Source organism: Mustela nivalis, assembly GCF_964662115.1.
Source record: "Mustela nivalis genome assembly, chromosome: 12".
Taxonomy (NCBI): Eukaryota; Metazoa; Chordata; class Mammalia; order Carnivora; family Mustelidae; genus Mustela; species Mustela nivalis.
In genome coordinates, this window is record NC_139031.1 from 80,048,916 (window position 1) to 80,068,987 (window position 20,072).

The following is a 20,072-nucleotide window of genomic DNA, read 5'->3' on the forward strand; positions in this document are numbered from 1 at the left end:
TATATTGGTTACTTTTTTTTTTTTTTTTTTTTTTTGACAGATAGAGATCACAAGTAGGCAGAGAGGCAGGCAGAGAGAGAGAGGAGGAAGCAGGCTCCCTGCCAAGCAGAGAACCTGATATGGGGCCCAATCCCAGGACCCCGGGATCAGGACCTGAGCCGAAGGCAGAGGCTTTAACCCACTGAGCCACCCAGGCACCCCTATATTGGTTACATTTTGTATCTAACTTTAAGGCATCTCAAATATACTGCTAAAACTTCCATGGGCTATGTTGTTGGTTAAACTTTTCAAGAAATTAGTCTTAAAATTCTAAGCATGGCTATGTGAATGGTATAAATTACTTTGGAGTTCCTTATTTATTCCTTGATCTGGAAGTTTTTGAATAGCGTTTGGCAAAAAGCAGTAAAATTCAACCTGATGTATAAAATGCAATTATCCAGGAAAGCCTGGGTGGCTCAGTGGGTTAAAGCCTCTGCCTTCGGCTCAGGTCATGATCCCAGGGTCCTGGCATGGAGACCCACATCAGGCTCTCTGCTCAGCAGGGAGCCTGCTTCCTCCTCTCTCTCTGCCTGCCTCTCTGCCTACCTGTGATCTCTGTCTGTCAAATAAACAAATAAAATCTTTATAAAAAAAAATGCAATCATCCAAAACAAAGTTAAAATGATCTACTCCAAAGACACAGTAAGACAAAAGAGAGAAAAAAACCAGAACCCATTTTCTTAAGCTTTAAACTTTCTAGTAAACAAGCCAAAATAACCATATTGCTTTTATTCTACGTTTCCAGTATTTTAATACTTAAAACACTTGAAGAATGTTTCCTCTCTTTTAATTAATATCAGCTTCCAGAGACTGTTCCATTTCCAGATACCTAGATAATGCAAGCCATAGAACTAGCATCTATAAATATTTATTGAATGAAGTTACACGTTTTATAAGAACCGGGTATCATAACTAACTTAGAGTTAAGCCTAACCAGCAAATGAAAAGAAGTGATAAGTCATTTATGCTATATTTAATCATAAAATGTTTCATATTTTGTAGTACTTGCCAGTAAATATTAATGGAAAGAACAGTTTTCTAAGACCAGAATTGCCTTTTAAAGAAGGCAATAGAAACCATGTTGTATGTGAGGTGAGATTAGGAGAGATGAGGTTACATAAAAATAGCATGATCAATTATTTCAAGACCAATGTCTATAAACTTTCTTAGAGTTTGCAACCATCCTTTATTTACTTCTGAGAAAGGAATGTCATCATGAATATTACTAGATGAAAATGTTCATAAAAATATATTTATAAGGTCACATTCAACCTGACTTGAATAAGCATATCATCAAAAGAAGAAATCCATTTTAAAAATACTTGCTAAATACACTGACGACTCATTATGGCTAATTACAGTTTTTGATCACTCTCCAGGAAGTGCATGTTTCCATGCAAGATCATATCAAATAGTTTTTCTCAAAATATTCTACTAAAAAACCATTTCAGGTTAACACTAACAGCTTAACTATGTAAGTGTGACAGGTGTTACATACGCATGTGAACATGCGTGTGTAAATGGTAGCTCTTTGTGCAAAGCACTGTTTTAAATACCTTAAAGATGAGGTTATGGGAGATTTCACTAACATGGCAAAAATGGCAAAAGTCTTGAAAAATGCTTATCCAGTGAATAAATGGAAAAGACCCAGGAGGATCACCAGCTCTAGAACTCTGCTTGCCAAAGTATGGAATGGCCTGGGGATCAGTGGCAAAGGCAGGCCCTGAGAGCCTGTGAGAAATGTAGAATCTCAGGTTCCATCCCAGACATAGAAAGGAAATCTACATTTTAAAAAAGATTCCGACTTATTTCAGTGCATATTAAAGTTTAAATTTCAGAAGAGCTGCCTTAGGAAAATAAGGTTAGCATACTTGGACCAGCAAGAGCATACAATAATGACAAGTGTGAAAAGGCCTAACTTCAGAGCAAGAATGGAAAGAACAACAGAGGATGTAATGCTAGATGTATTTTGAGAATTACTGATGTGTTTTTTCTTTTTTTCTCCTTTGCATTTACATGCATAATGAGAGAAGAGGCAGACGGGGTGCATTAGTGTCATCAGATGAAATGGATGGGTACAAATGCTTTACTTTCCAGGCATCGCATGGCAGAGACCGTTAGCCTGGTAACCAGAGGGTCATCCATGGCCTAGTGGCAAATGTAGGAGGCAGCTAGGGATGAGAGAGGTCGGGAGTCACCTCTATCTTGATATCCCATTTTGAGCCACAGTTTTGAAGGTGACCAGTAATGTCAGAGAAGATGAAGAGATTGCTCAAGGCAGAAGAGCCTATGTGAGAACCGGGGAGAAGAAAGCCCCTGAGGCATCTCTCCGGGGCATATCAGCACCACTGCAAAATGCATAGGACATATAATTTTCAACATGCTTGATGTGACCAGAGAAGACAGAGCACTCAAGGTAGCCACGAAAGAGCCTGGCTACCAGGACTGGCTCTGCAGCAAAGGGCTACGCAGGAAAAACAGAGATCAGAAGGTCCACAGCACCCATGAGACACAAAGGAGGGGCAAGACTGTAAGAGAACTGTCCTGGCCGTGAACAAAATGAGCCATAACAGACCAATAAGCAGTGGACACTGGCAGGCAAAGAAAAAAAACTGGCTGCCAGGAACAGGGACACCATGGGAGTTCATCATAAGTCCAGAACAGCACTGGAAGAGCCAACCAGGTTCACGGACATGGACATGCACATATACACACACGTAATCCTCACCTAAACAGAAACCACATGAGCAAAGGGTGGTTGGCGGCAAAAAAAAAAAAAAAAAAAAAAAAGAAAGAAAGAAAGAAAACTGCACAGGAATGGAGAGAAACCCTGAGTTCAGTGTTGCTGGATGATAAAATGTGAGACAGGAAAATAAGCAAAATATTTACAAAACAAAGTCAAATTTACAAATTTACAAAACAAAGTCAATGGAGCTTTTGACTAAATGGGTGTGAAAGCAAATAAGAAATCAAGGATCAGTGGTGCCACCAACTAAAATAGAGCCAACAGCAAGGAGGAGGAGGAGGAAGAAGTGGTTGGGTAAGTGGGTGAGAGATGGGGCCTTCCGTTTTAGAATATTGTGATAATAAGGTAAGTAAAGTAAATCTGCCCTCTACCCTCACCCCGCAAGACTAAGAAAAAACTACAGCCAACCTGGGGTGCACAAAATTCACACAATGTGCTGGTTACCATGCGCTCACAATAAAAAATTACTAGAGCACACGATCTACCTACTGTGAAATACAGTCAACACCCTACAAATATGTGAACTGTTAAGAACTTTACATAATAAATCTTTCACAAAGAGACTATGAAGTATGGTATGATAAAAGTGACTATTTTAAAAAGCTACAAAATATAAGAATGGAAAAAACTATTTCCAAAAGATTATTTAGAGTTCCTAGAAACACAAATATTACTAATAAAATTAAAAACAGTATGTTAAAAGGCAGATTAGTTTATTGCTAAATAGATAAGGTAAACTAAAAGATATATACGTAACATAAAAAGGAGATTAAAGAAGAAAAAACTGGAGAAAAGTTAAAAGATAGGAAGTCAGAATGAGAGGCCTGACCTAATTATAGAAGGGACTAACCATAAGATAGTCTCTCTTTAAAAAAATATATTCATACAGATTACAAGAGTGCCTGTTTTATTTCTCAATATTCCTATATAGTTGAAAAACAAGTTTTTTAAATAAAAAGCAATTTAAAGAGCAAATGGAACGTGAAAAAGTAAAAATGGAATGCAGCCTGATTATTTTGAAAAGTTTAGATGGAAAATAAGAGATTAAAAATGATTGAAGGAGAGTATGGACATCTTGCTTGGATGTTATTATTTTTAATGCTGGGCATGACTTGAGAATGTTTATGGACCAGGATGCAGGAGTCTTTAGAGAAATATGAAGATGGCAGAGAACCAGGAAGGATGGAAGGTTCTGGGAGGCTGAGTGGGAGCCAGTGCACCAGCTCATCAGTTCCAGACTGGCCAGACTGGCAACTGGTTACAGTCACAGCATAACCCTTGTCTATAATTCTTGATCTTGTTGCTGATTACACTGACTGCTCAGTTTGTAAAAACTCAGTAGATCAATTTTAAATTGCACTGAAATAAATTTAACTCTGGAAATTAAATTAACTTCAGAACTACCAATAAGGAGGTTTTCTTCTAATTCATATTCTATTACATTGATCTTGGGTGCCATTTACTTACAGGTCCAATGCTTCTTAAATATCATGGAAGTCTGTCAAATAAAAGACATGAGCCCAAACAAACAAAAAAATTACAATATAGATTAGATAAGTAAATTACTAGAAAAAAATTCAGACTGTGCCTTAAAAAGGCACAATAAAAGCAGAAGGAATTCCAGGTAATTCAAGACTAAGTCTTAAGAGACTCCTCTGAAATATTATTAAAAGAGACAAATACTATCATAGAGTAAATGTTCCACTGTTTCTATATCAAGGTTACTACCACTTTCTCAAGAGATGCTACTTCTTTCTTAAAAGGATATTCATGGTAATTTTGAAATTTTATTAGGAATCTGTTTGAGTCACCAGTACAGAAAGTTTCGAAAAGGCTTTAAATTCATGGCAACTAATCATAAATTCACCAGAGAAATGGCACATTCATTTGAGTCAACTCAAATAATGTTTCAAAACTTACATTAACAGCCTTGTTTTATTTTCAAGAAAGATAAAAAAGGAAAGTTTACAGGAAATTAATACATTTACTCTAAAAATAATAAAGGTAATAAAGGGAGAAAAAATTACTTTTAAATCATCTGTAAAGTTTTCCAATTACTTAAAATCTACTCTCTCTAGAATTCCTAACAGCACAGATATTTACCTGGTCTTTTCCCAATGAAGATACTGTTAGCAGAAAGCCAAGTCCCACAAGGAAGCCATGGCTGGATCAGAAACGAGTAATTAAGATAGGCTTTATACTTCTTGATATCTTTGCTATGTACATACCCTTGGCTAAGAAGAGCCAACAAATGATTTAATATCTATGAACATAAATGAATCAAACCGGAAGGAGACGGAGAGGGAGGGCAGACTCCAAAGAATCTCTGAAGTATTTATCTTATCAGCTTATATTTACTAAGAACTGCTATGCCATGTGTTACTCTAAGTACCCTGGATGTATTAGCTTACTTTGTCCCCCAGTGAGGTAGGTACGTTTACTATCCGGAATTTATGGAAAAGAAAATTAAAGCTTCAAGAATTAGGATAACTTGACCAAGATCTCAAGGGAAACATTTTACTGCCAGATCAACGGCCCTTCCCTGTGTAGAGAGTCTCTGCACAGAGCTAAATAAACCTTGGAGGGCTAAAATTCCTTCTATGTGGAGACTGTAAGAAAACTACGTCATAGATAGCAAAGTCTCTTCTAGATTGCAGGTTTCTGTAAAATAGAGCTTACAGACAGGCAGGATCAAAAAATAAGCTCAGAAATGCATGGAAATGGACAGATTTAAAACCACAGTTATTCTGAGAGGTAATTCCTGAGAGGTACATAACCTCCACCCTCATCTGTGATCAATAATGAAGACACCCAGTGTTAAAGCTCACCTCCCTAGTATCTATTATTATACCATTTCTTCCCTATTTACCATTATGAGGAACTACTTTTATGTATATATATCCCTAAGTAAATTGTAAATTCTCTTAAGGATTTGGTAAGCCTAAGGCATAACTCAAAACCAAAAATATACAAAGCACTTTGCAAATGCCCCAATGACAATTCTCGCCACATAAAGACAGAAAAGACATAAAGAATAGACTGTGGTCAGTTTCTGAGCACTCTAACTTTGGCTCCAGAAAGCCAAAGTTACAATCTCATTGTCCTGCTGTGAAAGCTATGATTGTGAGAATACATCTGATGTCACGCTCTATGACTGCAGGCCTTTTAAGAAAGCGCTCAAATAACAGGTGAAATAGCAATGCAACAATCCTATTAAAAACAAAGTGTCCACGAAGATAAAGAAAAAGAAAAAAAAGAAAAAATGTCCAGGATACGCAAATATAAAAATCACATTTCACTCTACACCTAATTTCCCAAGAGTCATAGTATGTTTCTGATCATGCAACAAGAATTAGGTATCCTAAATTAATTTTAGTTTTTAGAAGAGTGTGAATAATAATGTAGTAGGTTTTAGTTATAATAACCAGCAAGATATGAAAGAAATAAATGAGAATACACTGGGCCAAAACTCATTAAAAATATCCAAGGCACAAGAAAAATGTATCAACTTTTTAAAAGATTATTAATCAAAATTAATGTTCAATAATTTAACTAGTCAATCATTTAATCAGCATTTATGGAAGGACTACTCTGTGTCATTTGATGATAAAACAAGTCAGACAGGATTCACGCTCTGAGGAAGCCAACCCTAACACGAGGCGCAACAGACAATAAAAAAGTAAATGCACAAGATGATTTCAAAATGGTGTAATTAGGAAGGGAGAGGAAGGAAGACAAATTTAGACTGGATGGTCAGGAAAAACTTCACTGAAGCGGAGGCAAACAAAAATATAAGTCTTATTCTTTAACACTATGCCTGGACTGAAATATCACGGGTTCAATACGAAGCACTAGAAACTGGTGATTTTGCTGTTACCATGATAGTCACGCAAATTGCAAAAGACTGAAGAAAATGAAGTCATAATCATTCTGCATGCTCTAAGTTATATGTGAGATATCAGTGATGCTGCCAAAAAAAAAAAAAAAAAAACACAACATTCGGAAATGGGTTTGGAATCAGGCAACAGGCAGAGGCTGAATTTTGAGGAACAAGGTTGTAAAAGCCTGGATTGTCCCCAACACACTATTAGAAATACAGATGTTAACACCTATATTAAGTATCTGAACATATATTAGAGAAAACATAGGAGATCTCAGGAAATATTTTCATTGCCATGAACATGCTGCTGACAGACATACGGACTTTAACTGTGCTGCTGGCGAGGACTTGGACAGAAAGGAAGAACGTGTTATAAACTAGCAGAAAGAGGTTCCTTGCTACCTAGTGGCAGAAAGCTTAAGTGAATTATGTCCTGTGGTTATGTGAAAACAGAACATATAAGCTATGTGCTTGGGTATTTAGATGAGAAGATTTCCAAGCAAACTGTTGGAAGGTGCAAGCTGTTTTCTTTCTTGCTGATTATTATAAAACAGTAAAGGAAAAAAGATGAGAGAGTCCAAAACCTATCAGGTCACAAGAATTCTATAGGCAAGAAACTGGATGATAAAATTACTCAAGCTGCAAACACGGCTACCTTTCATTAAAAGGAAGAGTGGGGTCTAGAACGCTAAAAGGTAGAGAGGATCAAAGGATTATTCCCAGATCTTGAAACCTAATGTAATTTGGACAGTGCAAGGAACCGGATGACTCTTTTTTGGTTCCACTTTCTTTCTGGACAGGAAGATCTGTAACTGATACCCTGTGCTTGTCCCACCATCATATTATAGGAGCAGATGACAGGTTCTCAAGTTTCACAGGTTCACAGGCAGAGAGGAATTTTGTCACAAGATGGATTATACCCAGAATCTCACCCAAAATGAGTTAGATTATGAGATCTGGATGAGATTTTGGACACTGTGCTGAGGCCGTAATGGGTTGAGACTGTGGGAGATGTTGGGATTCGGTAAGTGCATTTTACATAAATCTTTGGCAGCCAGAGGGCAGACTGTGGGAGGCAGAATAATAGCCCATGAGATGCCCAAAGATGTCCATGTTCCAATCCCAGGAACTTGAGAACATGTCAGCCTACATGGGAACAGAAACTATGTGGAAGGGATTAAGACAAGTCTCCTGAAGGAAGGGACTTATCCTGCATCATCCAGGTGGACCCAATGAAATCACAGGGTTCCCTGGAAGTGAACAATGCTACCTGAGAAAGACTCCACCAGTCACTGCTGGTTCTGAAGATGGAGAAAGTTTCCCATGTACCAAGGAGAGCAGGGAGCCTCTAGATAGAGGCTGGAAAAGGCCAAGAAAAAGATTCTCCTCTGAGACCTCTAGAAGAAAATTAGCCCTGCTGACATCCTGATTCTAGCCTGGTCAACCCCATTTTGGACTTCTGACCTCCAGGAAGATAAAGCTAATTACATTTTACGTTGTTTAAAAGCCACTACACTTATGGAATGAACATTCACCTTAAAATGATGTTTGCCTTATTTCTGCTAAGATTTTTAATTAGTATTTAACAAGTTATGACAGAAGGCAGTCTAAGCACTACAAGATTAGGTGCTGCTGACCTTAGTTCATACAGCTCAAATGCCATCTGGGATCTGAGCTTCACCAATGTCACACTGTGGGAACTCACACATTGGGTAACTGCATATGCCAGAACATGTGACCAAGAAATATGTGACCTAGAAGTGCAACAAATACATTCAGGTCCTCCCATGGGAATTTGTGGTAGCTTGAACTTTCCAAAGCTGAGGCATGCAAAACAAGGAGCAGTAAGATTGTGGTTGGATGCTCACTTTTTGTTTAAAAATTTCTAGCAATCATTCCCAGGTTTAAATAACATCTCCCACTAAATCCTAGAAAACGGGCATTACATTTCCAAACATCTTCTAAGTCCTATAATATTGGCACTAGATTTCCCATCACTGATAAATTTAATAAGACTTATGCTCTTTATTTATGGTTAAAAGAGGCCAAAAATAAAGATCATAAAATAAGATCTGTACAAAAGAAAAAAAAACTAAGGAATAACATAACAACTGCAACACAGCAGACTTTCCTCCATTGAATATCCACTGTCATTTTTCTTTAATTTTTTTCTAATTTCTCAAATAATATAAGGACTGTGAAAAATTCACATAAAAATCAAGAAGAATTCTTAAACGAATCTGCTTTTAGATACCATGTGTTTATTTTGGTCATCACATGCTGTTAATATTCCTTTTTGGTTTACTTTGTTTGGCTGGATAATTATTCCCATCAATACTGAAAATGGCCAAGTATATGGTTTATATTCTAGATGAAGTCCTAATTCTACATAAGGTATTAACATAATTAGTTCTACATAAGGTATTAACATAATTAGTAACTAATTAAGCATATGACAAAGTAAATGGTTGTTTGGGATGCATAAAAGTACCACTGACAATGATTCTGCCCCTGAAGTGCTCACACTAGTCCGAGAAACAGGCAGGGCACACAGCTAAACCAAACTAGAAACCAGAGCACAATATGCTTCACCATATGCCAACTGTTCCTGTCTGGAGGAGGAGGGTGCCCTGAGGAGAAGAGCATAAGGATGGAGGGAAGCGAGGTCTAGAAGAAAGTTTTTTTATGCAGGCAATGGAGAAGACAACAAAGGTTTCTGAGCAAGGAATTAGCACAATACCAAGAGTAGGCAAGAGGCGAAAGACCAGACGCTGGAAAGCCTTCTGCAATTAGGCTGCCAGTGGCATCAGAGAACTTGAACTATAAATTTTAAGAAGGAGAAACAGAAGATACAGAAAAATCAGCCCTTTCAAAACACACTTTAATACCACCTGTAGTGACTATCAAAGTAATCGTTAACCTCAAGGTAGGTGAGTGAGAGAGAAACATAGAACCCATGTTGAAATACAGGTCCATTTACTCAAGGAAATGGGACTCCCAACAGATCCTGAGCCAATGCTAAGGAAATAGCTAAAGCAACGCAAAATCCAACGTCCTGCAATGCCAGAATTTCCCAACGAAGGAAGTCACAGGGCAAGTATAAAGGAACAAAAAGATTAATGATGTAGCTTCTCAAAGAGCTGGTTGCTGGTAGCAATGGAAAAATATTCACCAAGCAGAAGAGATCTTATCCCTCTCCTCATTTTCACTTACCCTATAGTATTTAAAACCACCTACAGAAAGAGAAAGGGTGTGGATTTGTGTTTGTCTGAGAGGATGAGTGGAGCGGAGAGGATAATGAGATGGAGGGAAGGAGATTCAAAACTCCGCTTCAGAGTGCAATGTTATGAAGTATGCATGGAAGTTCTACTTTTGTATAATCTAATCCTTTATATCTGTGAAAATTATAATTAAGAAGTGTCCATATGCATACTATAGTCTCACTGTAAAAACAGTCAAAACCAAATAATACAGACCTTAAAAAAAGATAAATCGTAACATCCTCAAAGATATGACAATAAAAAATGTTTTCCCCTCAGGCAATTAGCCACCTATAATGGGAAGAAAACTTTCATGAAAATGGGTTTAATGAAAATGGGTTTAATTAAAAAATGGGTTTTTCTATTTAGGATTATTATTCTCATATCAATGCCTGAAAACTAAACCTAAAGACTTGAACCACTCTAATGATGACCTCATTTCCCTTAGGACAATGATTAGACTAAGTCCTCTCTTTTTTAAGTCCTAATTCACTGTTCCTAATATGGATAGTGAAATAGCTCTGATTTTTTAAAAAGTTTAAATTATAATAGACACCCAGTACCATTTTTTTCCCCAATAATGGGCATAGCATACCTAAAACTTTCAACCCAGATGTTTAAAATACAATACAGATGCACCTCAAGAAAAAATGCAATACAATGAACTATTTATTATATTATCTTAAATATACTTTGGGAGATTTCTGGCATTTTTAAAAGGAAAAAGTTCATTTGATGAAAAAAATAATAAAATAATTGAAGAGAAAGACCTGATATAAATGGAAGTGACAGTGGTTATTGATTACCCAGAAAACCATTTTGTTTTTCTAGTTGATTCAGCTGTCGTGTTTTATATGGAATGATTTCATTGAGCTACTTACAATATGTCTTTAAACATCCATAAAAGAACCAAAGGTCAAAACTTCACTGCTAAAGACAAATTAGGGGAAAAAAGTGTTTTGAAACATTCTAAGAATAACATTTATGAAATAAGCCAGCATTTTGTTTATAGGATCTAGAATGCTGAGACCCTGAGCAAAAGGGGAGTAGGAGTAAGACAGATAAAGAGGAAGAAGAAGAACTGGGCCCACAACAGGGGTGCAAAGGGATTTCTACAGAGAAAGAAGATGCAGGGGGAAAAGCAAAACACCAAAGCTAGAAAAGACAACTGAAGGAATTCAGTTACCTAAAAAATATTAAAAATCATTTTGAAATCTTTCTAACATTAGTGGTCTAGAAAAACAAAATCTCATAATTTCTTCTGAAAAGCATGACTCTGCTATACCTTCCTCTAACTCTTACTGCAGCTGGTTGTAGAGGGGCAACTTTTACTTCTACATTATACAGTCACTATACCTGTCAATCTAGGTTCTCACCAGAGATTAATTTTTACTCCCCAGGGGAGTCTGGGGACTATCTGGAGACATTTTCAAGGATCAAAGGTTAAGGGGGCTGCTCTTGGCATCTAACAGGTAGATGCCAAAGAACATCCTGCAATGCTGAACATCCCACAACATACCAGACAGCCTGCACAACAAAGGATTACCGTGCCTAAAATGCCAATAGTGCTAAGGCTGAGAAACACTGACCTCTTCTGAATATAAGCAAAAACCAACTCCTCTGACCTTTATCCTAGGCCATCTCTCTCCAATAGACATCTAATTAAAGCGTAAAACAACACCAGAGGACTCAATTTTTCAATTGCTTTAAACATGGTGGATGGCTGGCTCAAACTAGAGTTACACTAAAATACACTGAATGAATACATCAGAGCAGGAGTGCAGAAACTGCAGGAAGAGAACTTTGCAATCTTCCTTTTGTTTCATTTTTGTCTCAAGCACATCCACATCAGAAGAGAAACATCTACACGTTTCCATGTCAAGGTGTGTCTCTTCTATGTTCAAGACACTAAAAACACACTGACCCAGGCAAAATATGTTATTTCTTATTAACATAAAAACTTGGGTAAACAGTATTAATTGAGAAAGATTTATTTTGGAGGAAAGGGTGAAGAAAGTCACTCAGGTCTTTAAAATGCAAAGTTATTTCACAGTTTGCTAGCAAAATGACTCAGATCATTATTAGTTTTAGTCATGCCAACTTTGCTGCTCCTAAGCCTACTAGTAATGGAGAAAAAAACCCACCATTTTTCCTGCAGTCATTAAACCAATGAAACAGAAGCTTACTGAAAACAGGCTTGTGCAAGATTCCTTTTAACTGTTCTAAAACAAAAGCAATCGCTGGAAGCGCAAATAAAGATTCTGAAATCTTTCACCTACCTAAATAGCTATAGAGTGTGTATGTTGGGGAGGGGTGGCAAGCAAACAAAAGAAAACCCCAACTCACAGATCTACAAATCTTAAACTGTGATTATTTTCCTAATGTATTCTTCAGTCAAAACCCTGGCTTACTCTTTTTTTTTTGGGGGGGGGGGGTCTCTCAAGAAGCTGGAAAAGACCTCCCCAGAGCGTTCCACCAAGAGAACAATACTAAGGACAAATAAAAGCCTGGCGTGTACCTGGCAAATCTCATTCATCAGAAACCGTGGCGGCTGAGAGAGAATTCGTTTTCCGCGTGACCCTTTCGCACCTTTCGCATAGGTTTCTCCCCCTCGAGTATCTGCCTTGCCTACGACCGCAGCAAACGTTACCCAACTTTGATGGTTGCCACGTCTCCGCAGTAATAAAAACCAAGCATCCAGCAGAGATAGCCTACTTCCTTGAGCAAGGTAAATATAGTCGGTGCTCCCTTTACACTTACTGAGTCGTCATAGGAAGTTAACAGGAAGGACCCATCTCGATCCCACGGAACCTCACAAGAGGTGCACTGATTTCACAAAACGAGGCACTCCAGACAGGGGAAAACCACAACCACGATACGACACCTCGTAACGAAGGGTTTTCAAGGGGGGAGGGGTGGTGGGCTGTTTTCTCCGCCCCCCCCCCCCCCCCGCCGCGAAAGCCCCCTTCATCTTCCGAAGGCTGAGAGAACTTCAGAGAAACCGGGCTTACTCGAGACCCGCTCCGCGGTTCCTCGCGGGGTCCACACCAACGCCTGTCAGTGGACGGAGGCTCCCGCCGCCCGCGGGCGAGTTCTCCCCGGCCAGGGAGAAGGCAGGCAAGGGGACCAGGGACGGGAGCGCCCGCCGCGGCTCCGCACGGCACCGGCCGCGCTCTCGCCCGGAAACCATCCCCCGGCGCCACGAGACGCGCTCTCGGCCGCTCTGACACGTCCGCTCTGCGTTTCCAAACGCGAGGGGCCCGTAGCGGCCACCGCGGGGCGCCGCGCCCAGCAAGCCGCCCGACCCCAGGGCCCCCCGGGACGCGCCTGGCCGCCCTTACCGAGCAGCAGCAGCTTGACCTCGCGCGCCGCCTTCTCGCCATCCTCACGGAGGTTCCGGTCGATCATCTTACTCCGCTCCACCGCCGCCTTATCCTCGGCGCTCAGCGTACAGCCCATTGTGCCAGGAGCGAGAGCTCGCCGCCGCTCCCTCCACGTCCGACGAGCTGCCTTCAAACACAGGTGAATTCTTTCTTTCCCGGCGCGGGCGTTCCAATCCTTCCCGACGCCGGCCACGAAACACCCCCACCCACTTCTAAGCGGAGCGAGGAAAGCGCTGTCTGCAAAGGCGCGAGCTGCACCGCGCGGCTCTTCCCCGCGGCCGGGTTCCGCTCCTGCGTCCCTCAGCGCCCCCGAAATCCTAGGTTTTCAGGCTCTGGATACGGTGGCTGCCGCCCTCCCGCTGGTGGCCGCGCCGCAGCCTCAGGAAACCCGGTGGAGCTCGGCGTCCGCGCGCCGCCGCGGCCCCGCCCCTGCCCGCCCCGCCCGCCACTCGGCGACCACTCCCCGCGCGCGCTCCCGCGCACGTGCCCTCGGACAGCGCCCCCTCGGACGGGCGCGCGCGCCCGCGCGGCCACAGACCCCCCCCCCCACGCTGCGCAGCCCCCCAAGGGCTCTGCAACCCCGCGCCCGCCCTTTGGAAGCGCCCGCGTAACGCCGAACTGCCCGGCTCGCTCCCCTACCTCGCTTCCTCCGTGGGAGTGGGTTAATTTCTCCCCGCTTACTCACACCGAGGGATCTGTGCGGACCTGCCCCTTCGGGGTGCGGGTGGGAGAGCTGCCAAAGTTGGAAGCTGAAAAAAGCCCGTCCTGGGCGTTTGAGCATGCCCAGCTCCGGCAGCCGCGCAAGGGTTTTCGAAATGTAAACCCCTGTCGGCTGGCCTTCAGGGTTGTGGGAAATAAAGGGAGCTGGGAAGGGAATGGAGCCATGGCGAAAGCAGAGATGGGGACGGTGGGGAACAGAAAAGGGGAGGGGGCTGGGAGGTTAACTTCCTTCCTTCAGGTTTTTCTTTCCTTCGTTGTTTTCCCTCCTTCCATCCATTCTCACGTTTCTTTTCACAAGCAGAGAACATTTTGATAGATTTTCTCATAACTTGAGAAAATGTGAGACAAATATTCAGAGTAGATTTTATAACGACAGGAGCAATAAAACACACCTACACAGATAAATGTGCTCCGCACCAAAACCTACCTCCTATGGAGCATCCTGTAAGCTTCCACACCAAATTTTGAACCAATTTTTATCACCATGTTTGTAAATCAGAAGTCACTAGGCATGGTATTCCCTTTCACAGGCCTTAGTTAGTCTCCTTGCCCATAAAATGAGTTGGGGATGATCCATAGTATGGCTCCAACCTTCTAGTGCCAACTGGTCTCGGGGGGAATAAGCCTGTAGGACCCTCGGAGGCATTTCACCCAGAATGGAATGAATGAGCGCAGGTTTAAGCTCTGGTCTCTTCTGTCAGTTACACTACACTTTTCCCTGACGTTGCAGTAGCAAAAAGAAAAACATCCTCTTTAATGTATTAAAAAATTAGGAAATTGCTCTTTGGTTTCCACCTAGAAGTCTTACTTTCTACAAAGTGTTTGTAAAAAAAAAAAAAAAAAAAAAAAACCAGAAACAAAAACCAAACTGGCTTGAATTTTCCATGAAGGTTAAGGTCGAACTGATGCTCTGGGCAGAAGTGGGTCACTGAACCCGGGCTGGGGAGCTAGCAAAGGCTGCAGTTTCCTCCTTATTGGATATGCCTTTTCCTGTCCTCCCACAATAGTCAAACCCGCTGGGCTCAAGAGATGCAATTTCAAGAACTGCCCCAACTTTTCCTATGACCTTTTGTAACATAACGACAAAAAGGTACAAGCTTTAAATTGTACTTAATCAAGTGATTAATTAATCACCATATTTCTTGGTGCTTTAAATGTTGACACTCATCAGAAACTCTGGAGTTAAATTTGATGGAGTGAACTTTCAACATAGTGTTTAAATATTAGCCATTTGGGATTATTGGCTATGAGGCCTTTCCTATAAGCTTTGGGCCATACTCAGTGTAAGGCCAACAATGGCAGGAAAGGAGGAAGCAGCCATGACTTAATACTGGAGGTAATGACCATAAAATTCATATTTTGGAAAAGGTGCAACAAAATTATTCACATTGCATCTCTCATTTGACAAACTTGTCAAGTAGGTGAGGAGTTAAAATATAGTACATAAGTGAATAAGAACTGAATATTAGCTTTATACGAAGCTAACCTTCTTTGAGAATGTAGAGTAATGGAGTAATCAGTAAGGCGGTGGGGGGGCAGGTCCGAGAGAAAGTTACAAAAAAAGTTAAAAAAAAACTTTGGAAGGAAGCCATAACTGGGATTAGTGAAGGATTTCCAGGGGCATATATTGGTCAGCTGGGGCTGCCATAACAAAATAGGACAGATGGGTGACTTAAACCACAGGAATTTATTTCTCACAGTTGTGGAAGCTAAGAAGTCCAGAATCAAAGCTCTGGCCAATTCGGGTCTCCCATGAGGACTCCCTTCCTGGCTTACAGGTCGTCTCCTCCTTGCTGTGCCCTGGCATGTAGAGCTCTAATCTCTTTCTCTTCTTATAAGGACTAATTTCCCACCATTAAATTCCCATCTGTAAGTCCCAGACTTACAACCTCATCTAAACCTAATTACCTCCCAAGACTCACCTCCAAATACCATCATATTGGAGTTAGGGCTTCAACATACGAATCTGGGGGAGAGGGAGAAGGGAGGACAGTCTGTAACACAGTATATTTTGTTTGAGAGGAATATCCAGCTAAAAAGGTTAATACATAAAATACATGTTGGGAAAAGCAAGTGTTTTATCATTAAAATGTAGTCTGGCTGTGAAGAATGATAGGAAGTGTGGGGCAAAGTTGGAAGAATGCTTTAAATATTAAGGTGAAGTGTTAGACTTTATGCAATGGGTGCTAAGTGTTCCTTACATTCTCCTGAGTTGGGTAATAAGTGTTTAAAAAAAAAATTGTCTTTTACCCCACAAAACAAATGAGTTACAGTAAATGGATTGTGTCAGTGATCCAGATATGAGGTGGTGAGAGTCATTCAAACTAATAACTTACATAATTATGATGTTGCAAAGTGTGATTCAACAATCCTGTCAAGGAGGTGGAGTAGATATTATTAACTCATCTGTTTTATAGAATGAAACTGAAATACAGAGGTTAAGGCAATCTACAGCAGAGTACGGTTTTCCCTTCTGGACATCATATTTTTAAACAACTATATTGAGATATAATTCACATACCATATAATTTATCCATTGAAAGTGTACAATTCAATGGCTTTTAGGATATTCACAGAGTTGTATAACCATGATGGCCATCAATTATAGATTATATTCATCACCCCAAAAAGAAACCCCTTAAACCATAGCCTTATCCCCAATTTTTAAATTCCTGACCCCAAGTCTAAGCAACCACTAATATATTTTCTGTCTCTGTAGATACATTCCTTCTGGAAATTTTATATAAAAGAAACCATATAGTATGTGACCCTTGGGTCTGGCTTCTTTTCACTTCACATACGGTTTTCAAGTTTCATCCATGTTGTAGCATGGATCCGGACTTCATTTCTTTTTCGTGCTGAGTACTAATAAGCATCATATGTTGAGAGAGTTAATTATACACCCAAAACTAATAAAACATTGTTTGCCAACTACACTAGAATTTAATTTTTTAAAAAGTTAGGGACATGTTAAGACCAATTGAGACATTCAGCTGTGGGCATCAAGGTCTTAAAGTATCTCGAAACTGTGTCATAACTCAACACTGTCTGACTTTAAGGTGGTACATTAGAGGTATTGAAAGAAAGCTATAGCAAATAAATTTTATTTGGATGTGAGGGAAAATGGTGTACAATTCCCCTAAAAGGAATAGGTGACTTTGGAAGCTTCCTCATTCTTGACTAAGATATAAACGTCTAGACTGGATGATTGCATTTAGGGAAAGATCTACAAATAGGTAAACTTTAAAGATACCTTCCAACCTTGAGATTCCGTATCATTCAGGAGTCAGATGGGATTAGTGTCAGAACTGAGAGTTAAAATTCAGAAACTCCTTCTGGCCTCCAGCCTTGTCCCTACTTATCTTGCTATATGACAAAACACTCAAAAGTGGGAAAAGGCAGTGCATCTAACAGGTGTTGGCTTGGTGTATTGACGGATTAGGCGCAGGGATAAGGAGGAACCAGAGAGGAAGACAGAGTCAAGACAAGCTGACATACACGGACACACAAAGGGAGGGAGAAAGAAATCAGAAGGGCAATGTGTATCTTTGGTTCACAAAGGTGAGAACAGACGTGGCGTGTGGATACTTTTCCATTGCCTACAGTGAGGTTATTGCTTTCTAAGTGAGAAGGGAAGAGTTTGGTTTGGGGAGGGACTAAAAAAAAAAAAAAATTAGAAAAACAGAAGGGCTAGCATGGCATGTATACCCCTCTTTTGCTAGAGATAGAAAAGCCCAAATCAAAACCATTTATATTAGAGTAGTGGGATTCTAGGCAAAGGTTGAAAAAGAAAAACCCATTGAATTATTACTGAGAGACTTTACTGGTCAAGTCGCATTCTTTGGGTGTGCAAGTTACATGTGGGCAGAGATAATGTAAAACGAATCATCTCTGCAGGGAACATACCAAGTCCCAGGCACCTGCACACTGAGGGACTAAAACTTCTAGAAGCAGAGTGTGGGTATGGGCATTCACCTTTTCCCGATGGGCACTGTGCCAGTGGTAATCCCCAGTTTCCTTCAAGGAGCTTCACAGACGGAGGCCATGACAGAAGGAACTGAAAAAGAAGAGAAAAAAACGTGAAGGCTAGTTTAAAAAAAAAAAAGTGACTTCAACCAACAGGCTGGTCTGAGAGCACATGTGAAGGCCACCTTGGTGGACTCTTGGAAATATTTGGGAAACATTTTTAGGAGGCTTAAATTCCTGCTAAAGCAGCAAAGGTTTGAAGTCCCTGTTGATGAGGCCAGAAGAAACTGAACAATGTAAAAGGACAGAGTGAAGGAGGGAAAGGTTTAAGGGAAAAGGGTAATATATGATTTCCAAAACATCACAAAATATCCCCCCGGACAAGTATAAAGAAAAAGAACTGGCGATAGTATACGGTAGAAGAAACTCTATGCAGATAATCAGATAAACTTAGAGCAGTTCAAAGGTCTGTTTTCAACTGCGTATTTGTCTTTGAAAGTCCCTTCGCCTCTCTAAACTGCAGCATCCCAATCTGTCAAAGTGAGTTTATGGAATTAGATCACCCGCAAGGTCCCAATAACTCTGAGTTCCTATGAGTGTATCATTTCCACAGGAAGTGGTTGACAAAGATACAAAAGCACTTTGATGTACTGTTGTGAATGGAATCCATGCTATGTAAAATTCCACATTAAGTCAGTGCTGTGATTGCAGAGCGTAATGCGGAAACATTTAAGAATTTTAATCATGAAGAGCGGCAGACACATGGGATGGTAGATGGAGAAGTGGGTTTGAGATTTATTGTTTCATTTTAGCCATGAGTCTTCCCAGGCATTACGCAAGGGTAGGAAAGGCAGTGCTTATAAGGGAAGGAACACAGCTGCCCCACTTTTGGACCTCAGGCTCTGATTTTTTCACCTCACTCCCGGTGATACCTTCTAGTCACCAATCTTCAATGCCATCAAGTCCTTCCATCCACTGAGCACAGTCCTTTCCCCTGTCCCTCATGAGCTGTCATGCACTAATTTCTCTCATTACGCAACTTATGTCCCATCTTCCGCCAGGATCGTCATACTTTTGCCACATACCTTCAAAACACCACCATAATTGTATTCAGTGGGGAAAACCTCCAATTTGTTTAATCAAGTCTTTGCCTGAACGTGTCTGTACCTGCACAGCTGAGCTTGACTGGAAGAAACATGGTAGTTGGCAAAGCCACCCTTCCATTTGCTCAGGCCAAAAATCAAACATCAGCATTGCTTCCTCCCACTCCCCCAAACCCTATATATCCAGTGTGTCAGGAAATCCCCTTAACTCTGCCTTCAAATAAATCCAGAATACGACTCAGTATCAACATCCACTGATACAGCCTGGTTCAGATTGTCTACGGAATATTGCAATAGCCTGTGGCGACTCCCTCTGCTTCTCCCACTGTCTCCTGCTATCGTCTAGCTAAAAACTGGAGCCATCCTTTAAAACTGTCAGTCAGATATCTTCACTCTACTCAGAATCATCCATTCACTTTTCGTCTTACTTAGAGAAAAATCGCATCTCAAGTCGTCATGATGACACACAAGGACTCACATAATTTATCAAGTTCACCTCCTTCACCCCTAGTATTTCCTGCCATGTTCCTTCCCGCTCTCTGGGGTTCAGCCTCACCACCTCCAGGCTCTTCCTTGAACTTGCCAAGCCCACTCCATCATGGGGCCTTCACACTTCTGTTCTCCGTGACTAGTGCACTCTCCTGCCAGATATCTTCTTGGCTCCCTCCCTTATTTCATTCACATCTCTGTGCAAATGTCACCTAATCAGGGGAATATACTCTGTCCCTCTTCATTCCCTTCCTATGCACTACCACTTCTTTGTAACTCTTAGCACATTACACACGTATTTTTGTGATCGTTTATTGCCCGTCTCTCTCACTTGAACACGAATTCAGAAAAGCAGAGACTTTGTCTCTTTTGTTTACTGTTTTATCTCCAACAGCTAGAAGAGTAAATACCTATTGTAAATGGATAAATGGAGAAACTAGATTTAGAGCATAAATCTAGTCTTCTAAACCAGTCATTAATTCATTC

General features: G+C 40.7%; 1 protein-coding gene across 2 annotated transcripts in view; it reads right to left on the minus strand.

The window, feature by feature from the left end:
- The window catches only part of GNAI1 (G protein subunit alpha i1), an 82,001-nt gene extending 68,267 nt beyond the window's left edge, over positions 1–13,734 (minus strand). The window contains exon 1 of one of the 2 annotated variants that reach the window (XM_082691926.1): positions 13,267–13,734. In XM_082691926.1, the coding sequence (XP_082548052.1) occupies positions 13,267–13,384 (118 nt within the window). In that variant the 5' untranslated portion in view covers positions 13,385–13,734. Of the gene's footprint in view, positions 1–12,936 lie in introns of both variants that reach the window. The other variant, XM_082691927.1, reaches the window with a different exon arrangement.
- Positions 13,735–20,072: the final 6,338 nt, after the last annotated feature.